General features: G+C 34.5%; 2 protein-coding genes across 3 annotated transcripts in view; one reads left to right on the forward strand and one right to left on the reverse strand.

Moving 5' to 3' along the window:
• LanA (laminin subunit alpha) overlaps positions 1–17,151 on the reverse strand; it is a 112,315-nt gene extending 95,164 nt beyond the window's left edge. The window contains exons 1-14 of the mRNA XM_065362157.1: positions 16,385–17,151; positions 9,928–10,074; positions 9,276–9,403; positions 9,075–9,180; positions 8,816–8,986; positions 5,501–5,714; positions 5,209–5,418; positions 4,854–5,126; positions 4,639–4,776; positions 4,282–4,554; positions 4,061–4,195; positions 3,797–3,964; positions 412–570; positions 45–301 (exon numbers count right to left, since the gene is read on the reverse strand). Of these exons, the coding sequence (XP_065218229.1) occupies positions 45–301; positions 412–570; positions 3,797–3,964; positions 4,061–4,195; positions 4,282–4,554; positions 4,639–4,776; positions 4,854–5,126; positions 5,209–5,418; positions 5,501–5,714; positions 8,816–8,986; positions 9,075–9,180; positions 9,276–9,403; positions 9,928–10,074; positions 16,385–16,618 (2,613 nt within the window). The 5' untranslated portion in view covers positions 16,619–17,151. The remainder of the gene's footprint in view (positions 1–44; positions 302–411; positions 571–3,796; positions 3,965–4,060; positions 4,196–4,281; positions 4,555–4,638; positions 4,777–4,853; positions 5,127–5,208; positions 5,419–5,500; positions 5,715–8,815; positions 8,987–9,074; positions 9,181–9,275; positions 9,404–9,927; positions 10,075–16,384) is intronic.
• Positions 17,152–18,624: 1,473 nt separating this feature from the next.
• Positions 18,625–24,986, forward strand: LOC135842453 (endoplasmic reticulum mannosyl-oligosaccharide 1,2-alpha-mannosidase-like). 2 transcript variants are annotated; one of them, XM_065359920.1, is made up of 10 exons: positions 18,625–19,046; positions 19,128–19,301; positions 19,630–19,957; positions 20,032–20,183; positions 20,258–20,449; positions 20,523–20,710; positions 20,793–20,919; positions 20,989–21,156; positions 23,774–23,914; positions 23,990–24,986. In XM_065359920.1, the coding sequence occupies exons 1-10, from the start codon at positions 18,954–18,956 to the stop codon at positions 24,206–24,208; spliced, it is 1,782 nt and encodes a 593-aa protein (XP_065215992.1). In that variant the 5' UTR covers positions 18,625–18,953; the 3' UTR covers positions 24,209–24,986. The 2 variants fall into 2 exon arrangements, with proteins under 2 accessions (XP_065215992.1, XP_065215993.1); XM_065359921.1 differs by lacking the exons at positions 18,625–19,046; positions 19,128–19,301 and adding an exon at positions 19,375–19,572.
• Positions 24,987–25,084: the final 98 nt, after the last annotated feature.

Consider the following 25,084-nt stretch of genomic DNA (forward strand, 5'->3'; position numbering starts at 1 on the left):
CGTAATTGATTCAAACTGATTGAAGGGTGAGTTCAAAAGCTTACTTGTAAATGAGAATACACAGCGTATCCTTTCCACGAATATCCTGGGAATACTTTTTCATCAAAACCATACCGAACTGGAGTATAAGCCGGAGTTCTTCCATCTTCGACTTCGAATTGATACTGATACAGGGTGGGGAAGTAATGCATGGCGATAGGTTCTTTACAATTTCGGCCACCGATACGAGGCAGACAAGCGCACTGACCTGTCTGTTTGTTGCAAACATTGGATTGAGATCCGCCAGAATCGCAGTTACAGTCTGTACAGAAACAAAAATACCGAAATCAATGAAAAAAATATATCAAAAAGAGATGAAGCAGGAAGAACAGGGGATTCACAAAAAAAAAAAGGGGTGACGATTATTCATACCCGTGCATCCGAATAAGTTTCCATCGGTCAAATTGTACCATCCGTCTGAGCACTGGTCACATTTTCTAGACGATACTGATGACTTACACGTGCACTGTCCGCTCTTCATATCACAAACACCAAGCCGACCGAGAGTTCCACTTCGGTTGCAATTACATTCTGCGAAATAAAAATTCCAAAATTAACCGATATCGATTTTCATATAAATATTTATAACTAAGCTTGATATCGGAAATTCATGCTATAAAAGGAAAGAAGTTGGCTTCTACAAAATTTTGTATTTTTTTTTCTTACTTCTACAAGGAGGGGGAACATTTCAAATCATCGAAGAAAAGTCAAATATAGGTACCAAAGTTCAAGTCTTCGGAAAAATTGGTTCCGACTCTGAAACCCATTTGATCCAAAAACCAAAACTGAGCCTTCCAGAAGATGACTTGGGACCCAAAATTTTGAAAAATGCAATATAGATATCGAATTCTAGATTTCTGATTCCGAAATCAGTTTGATCCAAAAATCAAAAGTGAGCTCCCCACAGCCAGAGTGGAGAACTTTTATTCAAAATTTCCAAATGGGCTTCCTCATTTAAGCGTGAGGCTAAAAATTCCGGAAAATGCGACGAGTACTGAATTGGAAATTTTCAAAGGCACTGATTCTGATTCTGAAATTTGTATGATCTCATAATGAAAATCAAGTCTTCTATAACTTCGGCTCAAAATTTCAAAAAAAATATAAAGGTACCTTTCAAAAACTTTAGAGGAGAGATTTAATTCAAAATTTGAGAATTGAGCCTCTAAAGAAGGCATTGCGGCCAAAAATGTCGAACAATGCAATATAAGTATTGAATTAGAAGCTTCAAAAAGCGCTGATTCAGATTCTGAAATTCGTTTGACAAGATAATTAAGCCTCTCAGAATCCCATGGAATGACTTGGGGCCCACAATTTTGTAAAATGAGCTCTTCAAAGCCCTACAGAACAGCTTAGATTCAAAATTTCGAGAATTGCGCCCCTCTAACGGAGGTCTAGAGGTTCAAAAATTTTCGAAAAACCGATAGGTATTGAGTTGGAAGATTTTGAAGACGTTGATTCTGTAATTCGTGGGAGACAATGGGATCTACAATTCCGAAAAATGCAATGCATCAGAAGAGAGCTGAGTTTCAAAATTTCAAAAATTGAGCCCTTTACAGAATGGCAAAAAATTTTAGAAATACCATACCGGTATTGAATTAGAACTTTTCAAATGCATTGATTCTGATTTTCGATTGACCTCGATATCAAAATGAAATCTCTCAAGGCCTCAAAAGATGATTTGGGGTCTACAATTTTGAAAAATGCAAATTCTACATTTCTAAAAAGAGCTGATTCTGTTTTTGAAATCCATTTGTTCCCTAAAATCAAAACTAACTTCATCTGTGCCTTTTTCGATTTTTGGTGAATTTTTAAAAATCAAATTTAGGCCAAAAATGAGGGGAAAAAATCAAAATTTTACCACATTGACCAGGAAAGCTGAAATTTGGGATATACCCTATTTTCCACATGCCAAATCGATTGGAAACTGTTTCAAACCGTTTTGAGCAGTTCTGGAGCCTCTAGCAGATTTTTGAAACTCGAAATTCCCACAAAATTTCATAAAATGGAGTTGGAAAGCCGAAATTCATTCTGCAAACTAATTTCAATACACTACGAAGTCAACCGCAGGTAGATTTTAAGTCGTTTTGGAGCTTCCAGCGACTTTTCGAAAATTACTGGAGCCTCCAGCAGATTTTCGAAACTTGAAATTTCCCAAAATTTTATCAAACGGAGATGGAACGCCGAAATTTACTCTGCACTACAATTTTAACAGCCTCTGAAGACGACTTCAGATGGGTTCAAGCCATTTTGTAGCCTCCAGCGACTTTTTGAAAATTACTGGAGTCTCCACCAGATTCTTGAAACTTGAAACTCCCACAACAGTTTATCAAAATGGAATTAGCAAGCTGAAATTTACTTCGCAAACTACGTAATTTCAATACGATATGAAGTCGACTGCATTATAGCAACCTTGTGGAAATTTCAATTTTCCAAAAAACGCCATACAACCTTTCAAAAAGTTGCTGGAGGCTCCAAAACGACTTGAAATCCACTAGCAGGCGACTTCGTAGTGTATTGAAATTAGTTCGCAGAATGAATTTCGGCTTTCCATCTCCACTAGATGAAATTTTGGAAAATTTCAAATTTCGAAAATCTACTGGAGGCTCCAATAATTTTCAAAAAGTCGCTGGAGGCTTCAAAACCACTTTAAATCCTCTTGCAGTCGACTTCGTAGCGTATTGAAATTAGTTAGCAGAATGAATTTCGGCTTTCCAACTCCATTTTATGAAATTTTGTGGGAATTTCGAGTTTCAAAAATCTGCTGGAGGCTCCAGAACTTCTCAAAACGGTTTGAAACAGTTTCCAATCGACTTGTCATGTCGAAAATAGGGTATATTCCAAATTTCAGCTTTCTTGATCAATTAGGTAAAATTTTGATTTTTTCCCTCATTGTTGGCCTAAAGATTTTTAAAAATTCACCAAAAATCGAAAAAGGCACTTTAGCACTTGAAATTTTGACAGGTGATAAATTTTTGCCTGATCTTTCGATCTACCTTTGTACGGTTAAAAAAATGTCGTGCAAGTCCTATTTTGGAATGCAAAATCTGCAATTTCGGCTGACCGGTCAATCAAAATGACCACCATTTTGTAAGTAGGGCCACCTTTTTTTTTTAGGTCAAGGGCTTGAAATGTTCCTTAGGATTCCTCCTTTAAGAAAAACGTTGTCCCGGAGGATCGACCGGGGGGGGGGGGGTCAATAGATCCTTATGCGGGCTTCCCGAGTAATACAGATTAAAATTTTCAAGGTATCCGGAATTTGCCCAATTCCACAATTTTTTCTGACAAAAAATTGAAACGAATAATGTGAAGAAGGGACGTCAATACACGATAAAGCGGAGAAAGAGGGGGGCATTGAAATGTGCCAAAAATCTCTAAAATCAACTTCACATTCATTTTCAAACATTTTATTGTCGTGTTAACTTTTTAAGCTTCAAATGCGACGCCTCCAAAAATGTTGAAAAAATAAAGAGCACATTCAAACCTTTTTCCTCACCCCATTTTAGATTCTGTCATGCCCCAAATCGGGTTATTAATTAGAATTCATCAATTAAAAATTCTTGAATTAATCAAATTTGAAAAAAAAATTACTAAGCCTTCTCATTCAAATTTACAGCTCAAACAGTCTACACAGCAATAAAATGTTAATTTTTGAGGGGCATTCAACTCCTCCATTTATTCCCCGCCCACCATCGGTCCTCTTAAAGTAAATTGCGACAATTTTTTTTCAAATCAACCAATCAAAAAAATGTCAACTCACCTTCACATCCGAGCGTATTCTCAGCTCTCAAATTCCAATACAAATCTTTACAAGTATTACAAATCTTTCCTTCTACGTTAGTTTTACATTCGATACGCTTTGTTTCGCCAACCAAGTCTCTACATCCGGTAAACGTCGATGTTACTCCAGCTGGATCAAAATTACATTCTGCAAATAATGCAAATAAAAATCACAAATTTGTCAAAAAAAAACAAGAAAAATATTTGTAGTCTACAATTGCTTATAACACAAAAATGATAATACCTTCGCAAACAGGGTAATTATAATACCCATCCTTACACCGGTTACATTTCTGCCCATCAAAGTTATTCTTACATAAACAATTTCCATCAGTATCGCAACTAGCGCCATTCGTTCCGTACGGATCGCAATTACAACCTGTAATACATAATATTATTGCGAATATAGTTTCAAAGCTCGTAAAATTTTCTCATCACCAAATCTGCTATTCGATTACTACATACTCAGACACTGAGGCGCCAAGTAGTATCCGGGGGAACACTGATCGCAAAGCTTGCCGGCGAATCGATTCAAACACGTGCATTTGCCGTAAATATCGCACGTAGGAAAAGCACTCCCAGTAGTCGAGCAATTACACGGTTTGCAATCCGGAAAACCAGTATAACCAGCTAGACACTGGTCGCATCTGGGTCCACCGTATCCAGGTTTACACAAACACTGACCGTTGGCCTTATTACATATTCCAGGTAACGTTCCTATGACGTCGCAGTTGCAATCTGAAATGATCGAAATAGGTACACTCAATTTTAGCAACAAGCATATGGATCAAAAACATCTTATCGAGGGATCATTCTGCTTACATAGACAACTAGGGAACTGATAGTATCCGTCATTACACTGATCGCAAGTTCTTCCACCAAAATTGCTTTTACATTTGCAGTCGCCACTTTCGACATTGCAGACATTCGATAACGATCCGACCGAGTTACAATCACAAGCTGAAAGAACAAAAAAATTCATAAAATTACATATTTGTAACGCTTTCACGAAATCTTGAATCTATACGAGTGATTACTTTTGCACTCTGGGAAGCTGTAAAATCCGTCGGAACAATTTCGGCACAAATCTCCACCGTAATTAGGTTTACAGAAACATCTTCCATTATCCGGACTACACTGCGAAGTGTAGGTACCATTCGTATAACATTCGCAAGCTCTGCAAAGTGGGTATCCGTAATGACCGAAGCTACAACTGTCGCAATTCGGTTTCGTGTACTCTGGTTTACATTCGCATTTTCCGGTACCATCATCGCAATTACCGGTCGAGTAAACGTAATCGCAACGACAAGCTAAACAAAAAAAGTAAAGAAAATAATAAACAACTCTCACGAAAAGTCACAATTTGTAGAAAAACAAATCAAGATAACTCACGTTGACAAGCATCAGTCTCATTGGGATATTTTCCATAAGGTCGGAAGTAACCGTGAATACACTTATGGCAGTTGATACCTTCGGTAAAATGTTGACAATTTGAACAAACGCCACCACCTTCGTAGTTTCCATGAATATCCAAAGAAAGGCCTAGCTGATCTACCGTCTCGTTGTACTGACACTGATCCGAATGCCCGAAACAATTACACCCTGCGAAGAAAAAATTCCAGATCTTATCTATGTACAAGTAAAGAGTTCAGGATCACAGGATTAAATTTTTTGACAGGCTTACTTTCGCAAACGAATTTCTTGTTAGTTTTAGATTGACTCCATTTCTTTTGCTCGAAACCAGGACAGCACATTTCGCAATTATGACCGCAGGTGTTATCTTTACAGTCGCAGATTAATTTATACGGGTCGTTTTCGTCGGTTTCTGTGCACGTTTCGGCGTGTCCGTTACATCTGCATCGGCCTCCGATACTGATATCTTTGATCGAGTAGAAGTACTGGAAATTACAGAATAGAAATGCATATACATTAGATGAGATATTTTATCTATCTACTTAAGCAGAAGAACACATTAAATTAGTTAATTCTTCACAAAAAAAAAAAAAACCTAATTTCCTATCTTTTACTAAAAAATCCAAATTCAATGCCCCATGAAGGCTGAAGCCAAAATTTTGGTTGAAATGATGTCAGAAGGGTCCAACAAAATTTCGAAACCGAGAAAACACGATCTTGGCAGGATCTCGATACAATTTCTCAAGTTGAAAAATCCCATAATTACGTAGGTAAGCATATTAGATTAATTAAAAAATGAGTTTGGAAAACAAAAAAGCAAGGTGGTCATATTAATAAATTTTCAAACATTTTGGAGTTCAATCTTTCTTTGACACCCCCCCCCCCGGAGGAAAAAAATTAAGTAACTTGAAACTGCGAGGAAATCGAACAGGGTTGCCATTTTTTACAGGGCCAAAAATTAGGTACTTCGGTTTTTTTCATTTTTCTAATTTTTTGAACAAATTTTTTATTTTTTCATTTCATGGGCTTTTTAAAAAAAATTTCAAGTGTGTTTCGAGCAAAATTCATGACTTTAACGATCACCTACCAAAATTCAAGACTTTTTCATGACATTCATGACCCTTAAACACCGTGTCTCAACAAAAAATGATGGCTTTTTACGACTTTTTAAAGTCACTTCTCGAATCAAAATTCGATTTCTCGAAGAAATAGCCCAAAACAGTCAAATTTAATCCCTCTGACCCGCCCCCCCACCCATCGAAAATCATAATTTTTATTGCTCCAACCAAAAGAACTTTTTTAGGCAGAGGTGGTAAGACCAGATTGGAGGGGTGAGGGGGGGTTGAAATGTCCCAATTGAAAATCTAAAAAGTGTTCATCAACTGAACAAATTGCAGGATGCTGACGTATCTAGGATTGGAAAAGAGATCAGGATGGCTCTTATTTTGAAATTTTACCCCCCCCCCACCCCGCCCCAAATAGGAAAATTGTTTCCTTTCAACAAATTTCCTGACTGAAAAATTAAAGTATCTGCCTTGTAATAAGAAGGTTCAAGTGCCCTGAAAATTTTAAAAATTGATAACTCAGTACTTTTTGCACATTTTTAAATCGCAATGTCTTCTTTGACCCAAAAATCAACAAATTTATGAGAGAGAAAAAAAGATAAAAATAGTTCAAATACTACACGAATTCATTTAACTATAAAAAACTGCTCAAACTGAACGAAAACTTGAAAAAAATTGTAAGAAAATTACTGAAAATGAAAAAAAAAAACACTTGAAAATTGATAAAATAATATGGAACATTAGCTTGAAATTGCGAAAAAAATTATTTAAAACAGAAAAAAATTTGATAAAATTTTGTAATCTTCTAAAATCTACAAAAATTATCAATACAAAATTGCCAAAACATCGGAAAAATTGTTGAAAACAGATGAAAATCTAATAAAACATCATCAAAACGTAACTAAGCAATAAAAAAATTACCTACCAAAAAATTGAAATATTGCACAAATTACTCACAAATCACGATATAGCAAAAATTTGCCAAATAATAAAATTTCTTGAAAATCATGTCAAAATAAGAAGTCAAGAAATTATGGGAAACAATAATGTCAATTCAATAAAAAGGTAAAAAAAACCAGCTGAACATCAATGGAAAAATTAACAAACTGATGAAAATCATAGAATTTATGAAAAAAAATCATTAAAATACCATCAAACCATGAATACTTAGAGCCAAAAGTGCTTAAATTCAGAAGAATTACTAAAAATTGGTTATCTGAAAACCAATAAGAAGTTGATGATTAAGAAATTTTATAAAAATGTCTAGTTGTGTACTGAAAAAATTGCACAAAATATCAAAAAACTAAAAAGTTGTAAAAAAAATCAACACCAAACGACGAAATCTGATCAAACAATTTTGAAAAACGCGACAAAATTATATAATTTTTCTAGCATTTGGAAAAATATACTTTAAAACGAAGTTAAAAATTGACAGCAAATGGCAAAATTTGATCAAAATTTTAGAAAAATACGAAAAAATGATGCAATTTTTGTAACCTACTTATTGAACAATTTGCAAAACAAAATATATTGACATTGACAAAGTTATCGATACAAAATTTCAAAAATAACGAAAAAAAGTTATGAAATAAGTAAAGATAAAATTGTGTGAAAATACTCAAAATTTTACGAAAAAATGAAAACAATCATTAACTGACAATTGGACACTGAAATTACGTGAACAGGTACTTGGCTGCAAAAATTGCTCCAAATATCTAAAAAATGACCCATTAGATAATAACGAATTTTTTCAATATTTTGCGTCAATTTTGCAATTTACTGATCAAAACATGGACAATTTTTTTCAATTTTTTCAAGCAAACTTTTGGCTTATTTTTACCCAAAATCATTTAAATAAAAATACAAAAAAAAATCAAAATTATTCTACAACACGAATAGCGGTAAGGGGAGGAAAGGGGAGGGAGGCTCTGATCTTGAAGTCAAATAAAATTTTCAATTTTATGCCTACCTATCTGTTCAATTGTATCATCGAAATTTCCTGATTTTAGAATGAAAATTGCATAATTCCTCGATTTATCCAGAAGAACAAAATTTTCCCATTATTTTCCAGTTTTCCAGAAACTTGGACAATTTATCAGTATCCCATAAATTATCAAAATTTGCTCCTCTCCAAAAAAAAAATCCACGATGAGAACAAATTTCACCATTGAATTTGTGATTTCTTTTTCATTCAAACGAATTCGTACATTTTATCTCATCGTGTAGTCGTATACCATTAATCATTACACCGGTTTACGTTGCCCTTTACCGAAAAATCATTTATAATTAGTAAAACGTTGACCGCATCGAGCTCGATATCAGTCCGTTTACCGACACGAGTGATAAATGTATTCCGAGAGCCCATTAAACCTAATTATAATCCGATAAATTGGCATCTTCGTTGAACAAAACATATGGAGATAAAAATTATTACATAAAATGTAAGTACATCTACATCTATGTAAGTATACGTGATTATATGAATCAAGTATAGATATTCCACGTAAGCGAGCGATACATACCCGTCTCGTAGTGGTCGGATCTTGTCTAGCGACAGACATCAAATGACCTAAGAGATTTTTCACTCGTAACAGCCTGAAACGCACGTTGGTAGCTCTGGTCCATTCTTGAAGGATGGTAGAGTTGAAGAAATCGCTGGCCGAGGGTCGATTTTGCACCAACGGAACCACGATCTAGTTGCAAAATTTTCGATTAATTTAATGAATGAGACCTGAGAGGGGGAAGAGGGTAAAAGAGATGGTATCTCGAGGGTACACTTACTTCTCCTCCTTCCAGAGGCACGATTTTAGAATACTGGGTGTCGCAGATGACAGAATCATCGGCGGTAATCGAGGTAGTAATATTACCGAAATATTTCATGCATTCGCTGTAAAGTGAAAAAAAAAAGAAGAAAAGTGTCAAAAATGGAAAACTGCAGCGAAAATTAGTTCAATCCCATCGTACGAGTATTTTTCCAATTACCCTTGATTATCGGCGAAGTATTGCCAGGGAAAATAGTTGACTCCGTTATCGTTTGATCTTTCCAACGCCCATACTCCAGGTCTTGGCGAATTGCCCATTTTTATAATCACGTAAGCCACGTGAAATTCCTAAAATAAAAACCATAATTACTCCACATGTATGTGTACAGTACATTATGTGATGTGTAACTCTCCTATACACACGATGCGGTTTTTTCAGTGATTAATTGGGATCAATTCTCGGAATTCGATAATCACCGCAGTGATTTTCAAAATATACTATCGAAATTTTTCACGCATCTGACACTTTCCCAATGTTTGATTAGCCTAAGTTAGCGAATGCCGATAATTATTTTCTCTCGGTTTAAACCATACAGAGATACCGGACTAGTTCAAAGGCTACCAAACTCTCTATACTCGAGTTGAATAATTGAACAAATAATCGATATCACAAATCTTGTGTTTGTTTCCTGTAAACTGCGATAACGCATCCGTTTGAAGGCGAATAAAAATTATCAACGAGCCGAGCCAAGTGTCACGAATGTAGAATGTAGAATATTGAAACCGACAAATTATACGATTGTGTTTCAATTACAATTTACACATTATTTTAGCGATGAATGAGATCGAGAAATAATTTTAATTCTGCTAACCTGTCCCAAGTCGATGGTTAAATTCACTTGATTGTATTTCATGCCTCGCGATAAAGGCGGACTTTGCCACCACGTTTCACGACCATCCACCGCGAACTGGGCTGGATGCTTCTTGCTATCATTTCTCGGATCGCAATGGTCGCAAACCTGTTGGAAAAAAATTCAAAAAAGGGTTAAAAGAAAATATTGGCAATTTTTATGACATTGAAGATAATACAGAGAAGTGAGGGGAAGGGAAGGGGAAATACTGTGAAGACTCTTGATTGGATCATACGATAAAAACTTCATTTTGAAATCGATGAAATTCAATTTAATAAAAATCATTTCAATTTAAAACTGTGATTTTTATGAAAAGTGCTATTGATTGAAGAATTTTAATATCGAAGAACTAGGAAGCGAAGAAAAAGAGCTATCAACTTTCTATACAAAGTTAGGAAGGAGGGATGTCGTGTTATAAGTTGAAAAATATTTTTCAAAAACACCTTTGGTGGCTTAGACATCACTCAAAAGGGAAAAAGGTCTATAAAGGGGAAGTAGATTACCATTAAAAAAAAAAAAAAAAAAAAACAGAACAAAAATCCAATAGTGCCAGATCCTCTCTCATCCAAAAAAATTATAAAATTGAAAAATGCGACAAAAAATTACTTGTAAATCAATTTATGCCCCAGAATTCTTGGAAATGGTTTCTGTACACCCCCTCCCCTCCACTCTCCTCCCCACCACTCTTAGTGAAAGAAATCTGAATGACATACAAATTTTATTGGTGAAAATTGTTGGTAATTGCCATAAATATTTCAAGAAACAAATGTTCTCAATGCTCATGAGCCACAAACAGTAGATTTTTTTTCAATGACGATTTTTGTCTTATTTCTGTTCTAAAAATAGTCTAAAAATCAACTTCGTACGACAAAACTTTTCCCAGATCCCTTAAACAATGCTGGCCTTCCTGCACAGAGCCCCACAGTTGACAAAAAAATAATAATGAACATGAAATTTAAAAAAAATAAAAACTTGGACGCCAGAAAAAGAGTTTTTTTTTTGAAAGTTGGATAATTTAAAACAATTTCAACACAAAAAAAAACTCTGGAAATTATTCTGCTAGAAAAGATGAAAATTTTTTATCGAATTTTTTCCAACTAAAGAAACAGGAAAAATCTCAAATTCAAAATGAAGACCACTCAAGTGACGACAATGAATTGATCATCAGAAAAAATAAAATCGTACCGCACAGGCCGAAAAACTGAAAAATATTGTGCTTAAACATGTTCAGAAATTCATTTCAAATTAAAAACAAAACAGAAAGAATGGATAAATAATCCTGAAATTTTCATTCAAAATGATCGAGAAAGAATGGATAAATAATCCTGAAATTTCTATTCAAAATGATCGAGATAAGTACTAGTTAATTCAACTACAGTAGGCTTCAAAAATATTTCAGTCCTATTTCTCGTAAAATTAAAATAAATATTAAAAAAATGAATTTGGAAAATGCTACTGAGAAAAATCTTAAAAACTGTCCAAAATGTTTCTCGTCTGTCAAAAATTAAAAAATATTGTTTTCAAAGCAAAAACACGTTGAATTCGTTAAGACAAAACTGACCTCAAAACGTTTAAGCCACATTTTCAATAAAAATCGAGTGTTTTCCTCGAAATAGTACAAAAAGCTCCATCGTAACTTCTCACATTTTACAAAATTGGGAGGGGAAAGGGGCTGGAAGATTCAGAGAAGTGGAATTCAAAAAAATAAAACATTGTATTCGAACTCAGGGTGCCTTAAAATTAGTGCAAATCAGCACGTCACATCATATTTCTATCATTTCTGAACTTTTTCCGAGGGGAGGGGGGCTGAAGGGCATTCAAGGGGTCGTGTCTAAAAAAAAATGAGCAAAAATTTGAGCTCAGTGCCTTCGAGAACTCAACTAACGACACGTCACAAGTCATTTCCAATTCTTTGGCATATGCAATGGCATAAAAGTTGGTTATGAGGTAGTGGTGAGGTGATTGGGGGGAAGGGAGGGGGGTCAACGGAATCTATTCGAAAAATGAACCAAAATTTGAACTCAGTGACCAAGTCACCAAAATACGAAAAATCGACACTTCAATTTTTTTCCCAAAATGAGGGGTAGGGGGAAGGGTTAAAGAAGCATTCGAGAGTCGAAACTAGAAAATGGGCCAAAAATACAAACATTTGAACTTAGCACCTCTGAAAAATTGGAAACTCAACGTACCAAACATCACTTTCAATTTTTTGGAATTTTGGCCGCCCCGTTTAGAGACACAAACTCGAGGGGAGGGAGGCGGGCGTCCAGCCAGGTCCAATTGAAAAAATAACTCAAAATTCGAAATCAGCGCTTTTGAATCAGTAACAATCGATATGTCACAACACTTTTCCAATTTTCTTCAAAGTTTGACCAAAATTAGGAACTTTAAAAAACCATTTTGAAAACTTCAAGAAATAAGATTAAAAAAATCTTTATTAGGATTTTCACAAATTTTTTAATGATAGCTTTATATTTTTCTCTATTTATGAAAAAATGAGCTTTCTCTAATAAAGTTTGATTCAGAGTTTTTCGAATTTTGATACAGACCTACCTAAAAAAATGTTTAACTTTCTTTTTACATTTTTTTTTTTTTTTTTTTGAAAATGCTCATAAACAGATTTGCTTGAAATGAACTATTAATGTTAGTTGAAATAGACTACAATTTAAATACATACATTAAAATAACGATTACGTTAACCTCTTAGATGATAAGTAAAGAGAAGGGAATCTCTTCGTTTCATTGTAATATCGACTTCATTATTTTATCATTTTTCTTATCTCTCTTGTTAAAAGTTCACACGGTTCATTGAGTAGGTGACGCGGAGAGAAGGGGGTAACGGTCGTTCTCGTTGATTTTTTCGAAACTAGAATCTTGGAAATCTACGAGTATTCTAATTATGCCTTTTAGAGATGAAACTTTTTTTTTTTAATGTCCTTGAAATGTTAAAAGAAGGAATTCGATATTATGATGGAAGAAAGAATAGGATCGTCGCCCTTTTATCTTCAGTGGAAACCTTTGACGGATTAAAACGTTTTCACTCACGAAGACAGGAAATTTAAGGAGTTATCTCAATTTTTGGTTTACGGTTACGGCATCGATTGTCTTGAAGTTTTTTTCTAGTTTTCACTTTTCAACTCTACTTGACTCTACTTTAAAATTTTTCATGGAGGAAAGAAAGAAAAAGTTTAGACAAACTCACACGCTCAACGCTGAATACATATTACACGTAGGCTCATTTTCCAATTTTTTTTTTTTTTTTTTTGGTTCAAAACTTATGAGAACAATTGACTGAATTTTAAGGTGGGTAATTAGTACATATGTAAATCGGGTTAGGTAAAAATGGGCAAAATAAGTCCAAAAACTAACTACCCAAATCGAAATTTCACCATTTCCCGTTGTTCTGGAGCCTCCAGCGCGATTTTTCAATTTCTCCAGAATTTTGAATTTGCTCCAGAAGGCGTGAATATGAAGCTGGGCAGCTAAAAATCGAGTTGTGTATTATACTCGACCTGTTTAACGAATTTATCTACATTTGAGCCGATTTTGAGTGTGACACCTCAAAAGTGGTTTTTTGACCAGTTTTTTTCAAAATTTGAAAAATTAAAAAAATCAAAAGTTTATCGTTTGTGAGGTGTATAAACTCGTTAACAGGTGGAGTATAATACACAAATCAATTTTTAGCTGCCTAACTTCATATTCACACCTTCTTGATGCAATTTCAAAATTCTGGAGAAATTGAAAAATCACGCTGGAGGATCAAAAACGGTTGGAAATAGTAGAATTTGCTCTAGGGAGGTTAGTTCTTGAAGAAATACAGCGATTCGAACAAAATTTCAAAAATTTTCAGGCAAATGGTAAACTTTTGATTTATTTGATTTTTCAAATTTTGAAAAAAGCTGGTCAAAAAACCACTTTTGAGGTGTCATACTCAAAATCGGCTCAAATGTGGGTAAACTCGTTAACAGGTCGAGTGTAATGCACAACTCGAGTTTTAGGCACCCAACTTAATATTCACGCCTTATTCTGGAGCAAATTCAAAATTCTGGAGAAATTGAAAAATCGCGCTAGAGGCTCCAAAATGGCTGAAAATGGTGAAATTTCGATTTGGGAGGGGGTCAGTTTTGGACAAAATACAGCGATTCGCGCGAATTTCGAAAATTCCCACCCAAAAGGAAACTTTCGATTTTTTGGATTTTTCAATTTTGAAAAAAGATGGTCAAAAAACCTTTCTTGAGGTGTCACTTCCAAATTCGGCTCAAATGTGGATAAATTCGTTAAACAGGTCGTGCGTAATACACAACTTGCTTTTAGCTGCCCAATTTCATATTCACGCCAAATTCATGGAGAAATTTAAAAATCACGCTGGAGGCTCCAGAACGGCTGGAAATGGCGAAATTTCGATTTGGATACTTATGTTTATATTAGTTTTTGAACTTGTTTTTCCCATTTTAACTGATCAAGTAAGTAGGTACTTTTTTTTAAAAAAGCATAAATCGCCATAAACAGTCAATTTTGAATTTTCAAACGTTCGCCAAAAATCAAAATTGACTGTATTTGGTGATTTATGTTTTTTTTTTTTAAAGTACGTACTTGATCAGTAAAAATGGTCAAAATAAGTCCCAAAACTAATATTAATTACCCAAATCCAAATTTTACCATTCCCGGCCATTCTGGAGCTTCCAGCGCGATTTTTCAACTTCTCCAGAATTTTGAATTTGCTCCAGAAGGCGTGAATATGAAGTTGGGCAGCTAAAAATCGAGTTGTGTATTATACTCGACCAGTTTAACGAGTTTATCTACATTTGAGCCGATTTTGGGAGTGACACCTCAAGAGTGCTTTTTTGACCAGCTTTTCTCAAAATTAAAAAATCAAAAAAATCAAAAGTTTCCCGTTTGTGTGGAAATTTGTGAAATTTACGCGAATCGCTGTGTTTTGTCTAAAACTAACCTCCTGAGGCCGAATTCCGCCATTTCCAGCCATTATGGAGGCTCCAGCGCGATTTTTCAATTTCTCCAGAAGGCGTGAGTATGAAGTTGGGCAGCTAAAAATCGAGTTGTATGTTATACTCGACCTGTTTAACGAATTCATCCACATTTGAGCCGATTCTGGAGCGGACACCTCAAGAGTAGTTTTTTGACTAGCTTTTTTCGAAATTAAAAAATCAAAAAAATCAAAAAGTTTCCCGTTTGCAATTTTTTTTTTGAAATTTGCACGAATCGCTGTATTTTGAACACAACAAACACCCTGAGGTCGATTTCCGCCATTTCCGGCCATTCTGGAGGCTCCAGTGCCATTTTTCATTTTCTCCATGAATCTTCAATTTGCTCCAGAAGGCGTGAATATGAAGCTGGGCAGCTAAAAATCGAGTTTTGTGTTATACTAGAACTGTTTAACGAATTTATTCACATTTGAGCCGATTCTGGAGCGGACACCTCAAGAGTGGGTTTTGACCAGCTTTTTTCATAATAAAAATATCCAAAAATTAAAGGGAGTCCCAAGAAAGGCTGGAAATGGCGAAATTCGCTCTCGTGTGGTTAATTAATGACAAAATACAGCGATTCGCGCAAATTTCAAAAATTTTCTCACAAACGAGGAATTTTCGGTTTTTGGATATTTTTATTTTGAAAAAAAGCTGGTCAAAAGTCAAAACACCACTCTTGAGGTGTCCGCTCCAGAATCGGCTCAAATGTGGATAAATTTGTTAGAAAGGTCGAGTATAACACACAACTCGATTTTTAGCTGTCCAACTTCATATTCACGCCTTCTGGAGAAAATTCAAAATTCTGGAGAAATTGAAAAATCGCGCTGGAGCCTCCAGAATGGCTGGAAATGGCGAAATTAGGATTTGGGGGTTAATATCAGTTTTAGGACTTATTTTGAACATTTTTATTGATCATGTATGTACTTTTTTAAAAAAAGCATAAATCACCAAAATAGTCAATTTTTGATTTTCAAAAATTCGCCAAGAATCGAAAAATGAACTTGGGCAGCTGAAAATTTGGATTCGGGGGTTTTAGAACATGCTCTTTCTAAAAATCACGGCCCCGTTCAAATCGGAGGCGGACACCTCAAGAAGTTCCCTTGTAAGTACAAAATTTGAAAAAAAAATGCATTCCCAAAAACTTATTCCGAATTTAGAACCAACGCGTCTCATTAAAACCGCATTTAAAATACCGAAAAATTTGAAAATAACACGAAGAAGCAACTTATTTTGAACTTCCAATCAGCTCATTTGTAGGTAAGTATTCATTCTGAGAAAGCAAAAAGGTGCGAGTAGGTAAGGTACCTATTAGGAACTCATGACTTATCGCAAGCTTTAAAAAAATTGAAATCCACAAGTACTAAAACAACAAACACCTACACTTCAACCTATTCCACCGATTAAAAAAATTTTCAAAATTCATCTCCACTCACCTGCCCTTGAATGAGCACGTTTTCACCCTCGGCATTGGCTCCGACCAATTTGCAAAACAGTTCCGGTTCCGGTACATCTTCTCCACACGTAGACGAAGCGGCGATTCGCCTACCTTGGGCTAGATTGAAATACGGAGGTGTTAGAACTTGTCCATAACAGCACTGGAGCGTACACAGGAGCACGAAAATTGGGAAAATCGTCCGACTAAGCAGCCTATTTGATAAACGAAACATAATGACTAGAATTAAACACTCGAACACATTTGGTAATACTCGCGAACTCGCGCCTAAATCTCGAGTGGATTTTTCTTCCACAAGCAACCGCACAGTGTCGAATAGAATACTTAGACCATAAAATTAAAAAAAATTAACGTTCGCGCGCGATGTTACATTTTAATATTCGTCTTAACCATCATAACGACGACACATCGATACATAATATATTTAAAAAATGATAATAAAACCCGAAGTGTAGGACGACGCGACGCTACACGAGTCCTAATCTACGCTACTAACGAAGTAAAGCTCAACAGTCAACATTACATTATCACCACACCACCACCGAACCGAACGGAAACTGTATTTAGATATATCTTGAAAGAGGAAAAGAAAAAAAATACACCGATATCAGCGAAAAGTAATAATAGTATTTCGGAAAAAATGCTCTCATTTACTTCGTATAGTCGTACGCGACGTAAGGAGTTCCCAATACAGAATGGTTTACATTACATTGACGAATGGTTTTAGCTTCAGACGTTCATTGATTAGGCCGATCACAAAAGTAATTCACGATTATCTACGTTAACGATAACAAAACAACAATCAAATTACGACCTTTGAATAACACAACCCTCGTAAACACGACGACGATGAACCTGTTGAATAGATACATATTTGTACAAGGTACCTACATATATTTCCGAACCACTTACCGGCATTATCGCATAGGGTAACAGATGTTGCACAGTGCACGTAGGCGGGGTGCTCTTTCAAGTACACAGATTTCAAAGATATACAGCAACGCAACAGATGTCAAGGAGGGAATGCCATCTTCCCTTAAAGTATTTACAAAAATAGACGCTATTATCAGTACGGCACCGAATACAGTTACTACTTCTTTCACGCTTTACGAAAAACCAGTTAAGGTGCTTCTTATTATGTCTTTAGTCGGAATGAATGCCTGCGACAGACCACATACTGCATAAATCACCGCATCTGGAACAGATTAGTACTGTAGTAGGTTTTTGTTTGCTTTTTCGCATCGGTATATGTATTATGGTGTTGACCTTTCGAACAAATGCTAAATCAAAGCGAATACGATGACTTACTGGAGTGTTTGCGTATTGGGTGGTTTACGGTGAAACTAGATTCGTAAATTCGTTCGTAATAGGTATCAAAATAATCCATCGAAGCGTCCAACTCGAATTACTCCAGTGCATTGGTCGAATTGTCACAATTAGTGTGAGAATCGCATCGTCAGCGATTAATTAATTCAACCTGAAACAGAAGTTTCAAATTACCGCTTGTTGCTCGAACTCGGTGGAATGTTTCCAATTTCTACGTCGCGAACTCCTAAGTAAAATACTTACCGGAGAAAAATATACCGGCTTTGCAAAAATCGCCGTTGATGCTTCATAATTTTGCCTCGAATTGTTCCTGAACGTCGAAAATCTCTGACTAAGGAAACACGAAAACACTGAGGTTGCCTCTTGCCTGGAAAACCCATAACAGAAGCTGAAATTGAAGATTTCCGCAGCATTCAAAATACAACTGTAACAAAATTATACCATATTGCATATTTTTTTCAAAAAAAAATAAAAAATCGATCAAAAAGGTAATTCTGCATGAATATTCGATGGATTCGTTTACAAATTTCTGATTACCGAGCAATGAAAACTCACCTTTGAAATTCATCATTCGGTTATTTGACCTCTCTCAAGAGAAACTGCATCTGAAACTTTTCAATAAACGAACTAAAATTGAATTTTTTTGAATGAATAAAATTCAAAAACTTATTGGAAAACTAAATGGAAAAAGAAAAAGAAAAAGAAAATGGCGATGAAAAAATGGCAACCCTGATGAAAGAAATGAATTTATTTTCTCTGAACTGGCAACATTTGTTTACTTTTTCTAACGACTTTAACGCTCCATGAGAATAATTTCAGAACTACATGTGACGAAAAAACTTCACATTCACACACTTGGCTTGGCTAACAACGTTGGTGGTTATCTGCAAAAATAATAATTATTTTTGATTTCTTTTTTGGAAAAAATAAGAGTAATCACTCTGAAAACTGAACTTTGAGGCTATAAATAAAATCGAAAAGGTGATCAGAAACGAATATTGAAATGTATGAAGACTTTGCTGTACAAAAACTTCATGGTTGAATTCATTTCAACCCAAAATTTAGTGGAATTCTTAAACTTTTGATAAGACATCTTACCCCACTTCACCACTTCATCTACATTTCAGTTGATGATAAGCCGGATAAACACAAAATTTTACTCCAGAAAATTCAAACTTCCAGCACATTCTTCATGAAGAATTACACAAATCGATGAGTAAATAATGAAAAAGCAATATGTAACGTTGAATTTAGAAAATATCAACAGAGTTCCAGTATTACAACACCGTTCATCTCATCGCAAAAGTTTATGGCGAGTGAGTACCTACATTTGATACTTGTATCAACAACTCGACAAATCAGCTTGATTATAATTATTGTACGTGTGATTTCTGCAGGCATGGAGGCAGCTGTCAAGACTACAGAAAAATCTAATCGTCACACTGTGGTGCAGTATTATTCTCGTTATCTTTTACTGGGTCATATTCAACTCGCAAAGAGGTCTAGATGACGTAAAATCTGATAAGCATATCAAAGAACCTGACGAAGATGGTCAAAAGGTCCACGAAGATGTAAGTAATAAGTATAAATGAAAGCTCGTTTATAATGATGGTTGATACATATTCCGAGAAATATTACAAAAATTTCAATTACTGATTATAAACGGTTTCATTGAAAAACGATAGATGAACTTTTCAATTATTTTATTTTATGTTTTTCAATTATCATTATAAACGAGCCTTGAGTTGAAACTCTTAACTCATTCAGTGTTATGTGTTTTCATTCACAATGTCGTATTACTCTTCGTTGTTTCTTATTACCATTATAGTCATCTATGCAAAGGTATACATTCTGTTATAATTTTTCTAACGATACATTTCATCAAATTATATTCCTTAGGTTGACGAAACATTCCAAAAAATACCAGAAATCGATTCCAAAGTAGTCGTAGATAAATTATTCGTCGAAGAGCCAGTCAATAAGAAACCAATCCAGATTGATGAAACTCGTAAAGCTCAACCATTCGTACCAAAGCCACAGGAAACTATTACAGTACGACAAAGAGCAGTTGTAAATGCTGTAAAACACGCTTGGACCGGGTACAAGAAATATGCCTGGGGACACGACCATCTTCGTCCGATTAGTCTCGGGTATCAAGATTGGTTTCATTTAGGAATGACCATCGTGGACTCGTTGGATACCTTGTACATCATGAATTTGACCAAAGGTATGCTCATTTCATCCTCATATAGTCTTCAGACTCCTACGAATCGTTTCCATATACTGATTCATATTTTACAGAATTCGGCGAAGCTCGCGAATGGGTTGAAAAATCGTTCATATTCGATCACCGTAACGATGACGTGAACTTATTCGAAGTAACTATACGTATCCTGGGCGGATTACTATCAGCATATCATTTCTCAAACGACGGTCTGTTTTTGGAAAAAGCGGTACGTTTTCGAATCATCGTAACCGTAACCCAACTTTGAACGAATGCCATATATTTCATCGTTCCATTTTGCAGGCAGATTTAGGTGAACGACTACTCCCGTGTTTTGAAAAATCACCGACAGCTATTCCATTCTCAGACGTGAATCTAGTCTCCCATACCGCTCGTGTTCCTCGATGGAGTTCAGATTCCAGTATAGCTGAAGTGAGCACACTTCAGCTCGAATTCAGAGACCTGTCTCGTTGCACAAAGGAACCTAAATTTGAAGTAATTTATTCCTTAACCTACAAATTGTGCATTTTTTTCGATATTTTACTAATTCTGTGATGGATTTCGGTAGAAAGCAGCTTTCGCTGTCAGCGAGCATATTCACAAGCTTCGTAAACCAGATGGTCTCGTTCCTATATTTATTAACCCGAATACTGGTAATTTTAATTTCGATTCTGAAATTAAACTGGGTGCCAGAGGAGACAGCTATTACGAATATTTACTTAAACAGTGGATTCAGACTGGAAAAACAGTAGACTTGTACGTATCATTACTTCTCGCACACATTTAATATCAGTGAAAACCAAATTGATTGATTTGTTATCGATTTATTTTTCCACAGTCTTAAACAAGATTACATCGAAGCCATCGACGGTATCATGAAAACTCTCACCAAAACAACACCGAAACGAAAATTGACTTTTATCGGCGAATTGAAATCTAAATCGAGAACATTTTCTCCCAAAATGGTACAGATTTCCATTCCATTTCTTCGATACAATTTCGAACTGTTCGATTAATCGTTATTTTTCCTTCAGGATCATCTAACTTGTTATTTACCTGGAACCTTGGCACTGGGTGTTCACAATGGTATGCCAAATAAGCATATGAAGTTTGCTGAACAGCTCATGGAAACGTGTTATTACATGTATAAAGATCAGCCTACTGGATTGGCACCGGAAATCGTTTATTTCAATTACGAACCGGTCAGTTGAATGACTTTCTTCTTCAATCAATAGAATTCAGCATATTCTAACAGGGCTTGTGCTCAGTTACTTTTTACTAAATTTAGATGAAGTACTAAAAGTTACTTTTTTTAAAAATTAAAAATTCTATTTTTCCAAATTTTGGTTTGACTCCTTAAAGAAAAAAAAAGAAAAAAAAAAGAAAAAATTCAATTTTCACAAATCTTGACCTTACTTTTTGAACAAAATGCTTTTAAATAAAATTGTTGAATTGTTAAATTGTCATTAATCGCAAACAATTCCAATTTTTTTCAAAAATTCTCAAAAAAAAATTGGGCTTTGCAAAAAAAGTTGGCTTTGCAAGAAAAGTTACAAACCTGTCTCACTTTTTCGACAAAAATTACGAAAAATGTTCACTTTTTTGCCAATAAATGTCAAAAAAGACTTGCTTTGTGCCAGAATTTTAGACTTGTTTATTGCCAAAAAAAATTTATCAAAGATTTTCCAAAAACCTCACTTTTTTTGCAAAAAGTTTCGTTTTTTGTGCTAAAATGTCCAAAAAGTCATGCCCTTTGTTAAAATCATAAAGTTTCGCTTTCAAATAAAAATGACAAAAATTCCCGTATTTGTCAAAATTGCCAAAAAGTTTTGTTTTTGTCAAAAATTGCCTGAAATTTTCAGTTTTTGGCAACAAAATTCCCAAGTCTCACAAAAAGTCTTGTTTTTCCGCAGACATTTGCCAAAATGCATGCCCCATCTTTCGGTATAATTTTCGAAGTTTTAATTGTTTCCAAAAAAAAAATCAATAATTCTAATTTTGCAAAAACTGACCAAAATATTGTTTTTTTGCCAAAAAGTTCAAAAACGTCTCAATTTTTTCACAAAAAATGCAACAATGTCTCTTTTTAGCTGAAAATTTTCTATGGGCCTCACTTTTTTAAGAAAAGTAGCTAAAAGAATTTCACCTCCTTTTTTTAAAACCAAAAATCACTAAAATATTCTGCTCTTCTCTGAACTTGTCAAAGTCTTGATTTAAAACAAAAATAGCAAAAATCAAAAATATTTCGCTTTTTTCACTGAAAATTTGTAAGAAGTCCTAATTTTTGCTTTAGTTTTTAATGTCTTGCTTTCAAAACAAAAATCACAAAAACTTGTATTTTGTCAATTTTGCCAAACGTTTTTGTAAAATTGTTTCAATTCTCTTTTTGATAAGGAAAAAATTCCAAAAGTTTTGCCATTTTTTTTTCTTTTCAAATAAAAGATCTTGATTTTTTACTAAAATTTTTAAATGTTCCACTTTTTGACAAAATTTTCAAAATTTTAATTTTCGGAAAAATTGCCTAAAATTTTGGCTTATTGGCAAAAAATTTCCAAAAGTCTCACAAAAAGTCTTGCCAAAATGCATGCCCCATCTTTCGGTAAAATTTCCAAAATTTTAATTGTCGCCAAAAAAATAATGAATTCTAATTTTGCAAAAACTTACCAAAATATTGTTTTTTTTTTGCCAAAAAGCTCAAAAACGTCTCTATTTTTTCACAAAAAGTGCAACAATGTCTCTTCTGAGCTAAAAATTTTCTATTGGCATCACTTTGTTAAGAAAAGTAGCTAAAAAATTTCACCTTTTTTTTAAACCAAGAATTAATCACTAAAAAATTCTGCTCTTCTCTGAACTTGTCAAAGTCTTGATTTAAGTAAAACAAAAATAGCAAAAATCAAAAATGTTTCGCTTTTTTCACTGAAAATTTCTAAAAAGTCCTGATTTTTGCTTTAGTTTTTAATATCTTGCTTTCAAAACAAAAATCACAAAAACTTGTATTTTGTCAATTTTTCCAAAAAATCTCGTTTTTGTAAAATTGTTTCAATTCTCTTTTATTCTCTTTTTGATAAAAAAAAAATTTCCAAAAGTCTTGCTATTTTTTTTTTTTTTTTTTTTTTTTTTTTCAAATAAAAAATCTCGGTTTTTTACAGAAATTTTTAAGTGTTCCACTTTTTGACAAAAATTGTCTAAAATTTTCGCTTTTTGGCAAAAAAATCCCAAGTCTTACTTTTTCTGAAAAATGTTCAAAAAATCCTTTCTTCTGCTAAAATTGTTTATCTTGCTTTCTGTCTAAAATCGCCAAATATTCTCATTTTCGGCAAGAAAAACGAGAATTTTTACCAAAATGTTACAAAATAAATCTTACTTTTTTGCCAAAAATGGCTAAAAAAAAAAAACTTCTGGCAACAATTTAAAAAGTCTTATTTTTTTCAAAAGCTGCTCAAGACTCATTTTTCTGCCAGAAATTAACAAGTTATCAAAAAGTCTCGCTTATTTCCAAAAATCCAATTTCATCACAAAAATTGCAACAAAGCAGTATTTTTTTGCCAAAAATTTACAAAAAGTCCTCTTTTCTGTTCAAATTGTCTATCTCGATCAAGTTTTTTCAATGATTTTTTCTTGCAAATTTTTTTACTCGCGTTTTGCAACATTTTTGATTTGTTTTTGTGGACTTTTTCGAGCTTTTCTGATCACTGAAGTTACTTTTTTTTGGGGGGGGAAGGGGGGGGGAATAAATCGAGTACGAGCCTTGTTCTCGTCTGACATTTCCCCATTATTAATAATTCCAATCAACTAAATCATCATCAAATTAAATTCCAGGAGAAAGGAGGAGTAGACATGTACGTCCACTCGCAAGATACCCATAATCTTCTTCGACCAGAATTCATCGAAAGTCTCTGGGCCATGTACTCGATCACCGGAAACGAAACCTATCAACAATGGGGCTGGGAGATATTCCAAGTAAGATCTCAACATCACCATCCAGCTAAATTTTACCTCACACTCACCCTCTAATTTATCAAAACTTTTTTCCAGGCGTTGGAAAAATACACCAAAGTTGCCAACGGATACACCTGCATAAACAACGTACTAGACCCGGAAAACACCAAACCACGTGACTTCATGGAATCCTATTTCATGAGCGAGACGTTAAAATACCTGTACTTGTTGTTTAGTCCAAATCGACGACTAATCGACATCGATAAACTCGTAATGAACAGCGAAGCTCATCCTCTACCTATTTATTCCTATTAATGTGATACCGAGAACCTCCCTTCTTCCTCACACCTCGTCGTATCAAGAGTCATTACGACGCTAAAAATTATAAATTCCTGAAAAAACCTGAATGGTTGTTTATATGTACGAACCACGTGTACGAGACACGTGTGCTGATCTCTGTTATGTAAATTATTAAAGACGACGACGAAGGTATAAATTAATATTGGCATTTGGTTCGTCGTAATACTGCTCAAGTGCTAATTGATCATTTTTACCCTCTCGATGGCTGTGCAAGTCGGTGGATTCGTCCCTCGCGAGTGTTTTATTTATTATAACACAAGTTGTTGTGTACCTAATTCGTATGTTATCTATTTTATTTACTTATTACTTATGTATCTTCGATTGTTGAAAGTTATCAATTGTCCAATGGTTGTTTATTCATCTAGTTGATCCCCTCACACCCCCTACGTTGAAATATTAAATACACAAACTGATAGAGAACTCAGTGCTCGATCTTTAGCCCAGACATATTTTTAAATTATGTGGAATTTTTTTTGTTTTTTATTTATTTACCTACCTGTTTATTTAATTAATTAAATAGAATTATTGTATTCGAAACGATGCTTACCTGCGAACTGAGATGTGCTGCTGGCCGACGATTTAACCGTATATCGACGTATTTTTCATCTTGCTGTGATAAATTATCTGTACGTGTACCGAATATTGTACTAAGTAATCGCGCAATTTAGTCGTTCTTCGCATTTAAATACTTATTCTTAACTGTATTCAATTAATAAATACAAACAAAAAAATCGTTGTGAATTATTATTCGGTCGTTGAAATAAATATTACGATATCACATCGTCGCGAAATAACTCACCTTTGCATTTTTTTATTTTTATTCTCGAGTCA

Source organism: Planococcus citri, chromosome 4, assembly GCF_950023065.1.
Source record: "Planococcus citri chromosome 4, ihPlaCitr1.1, whole genome shotgun sequence".
Classification (NCBI taxonomy): Eukaryota; Metazoa; Arthropoda; class Insecta; order Hemiptera; family Pseudococcidae; genus Planococcus; species Planococcus citri.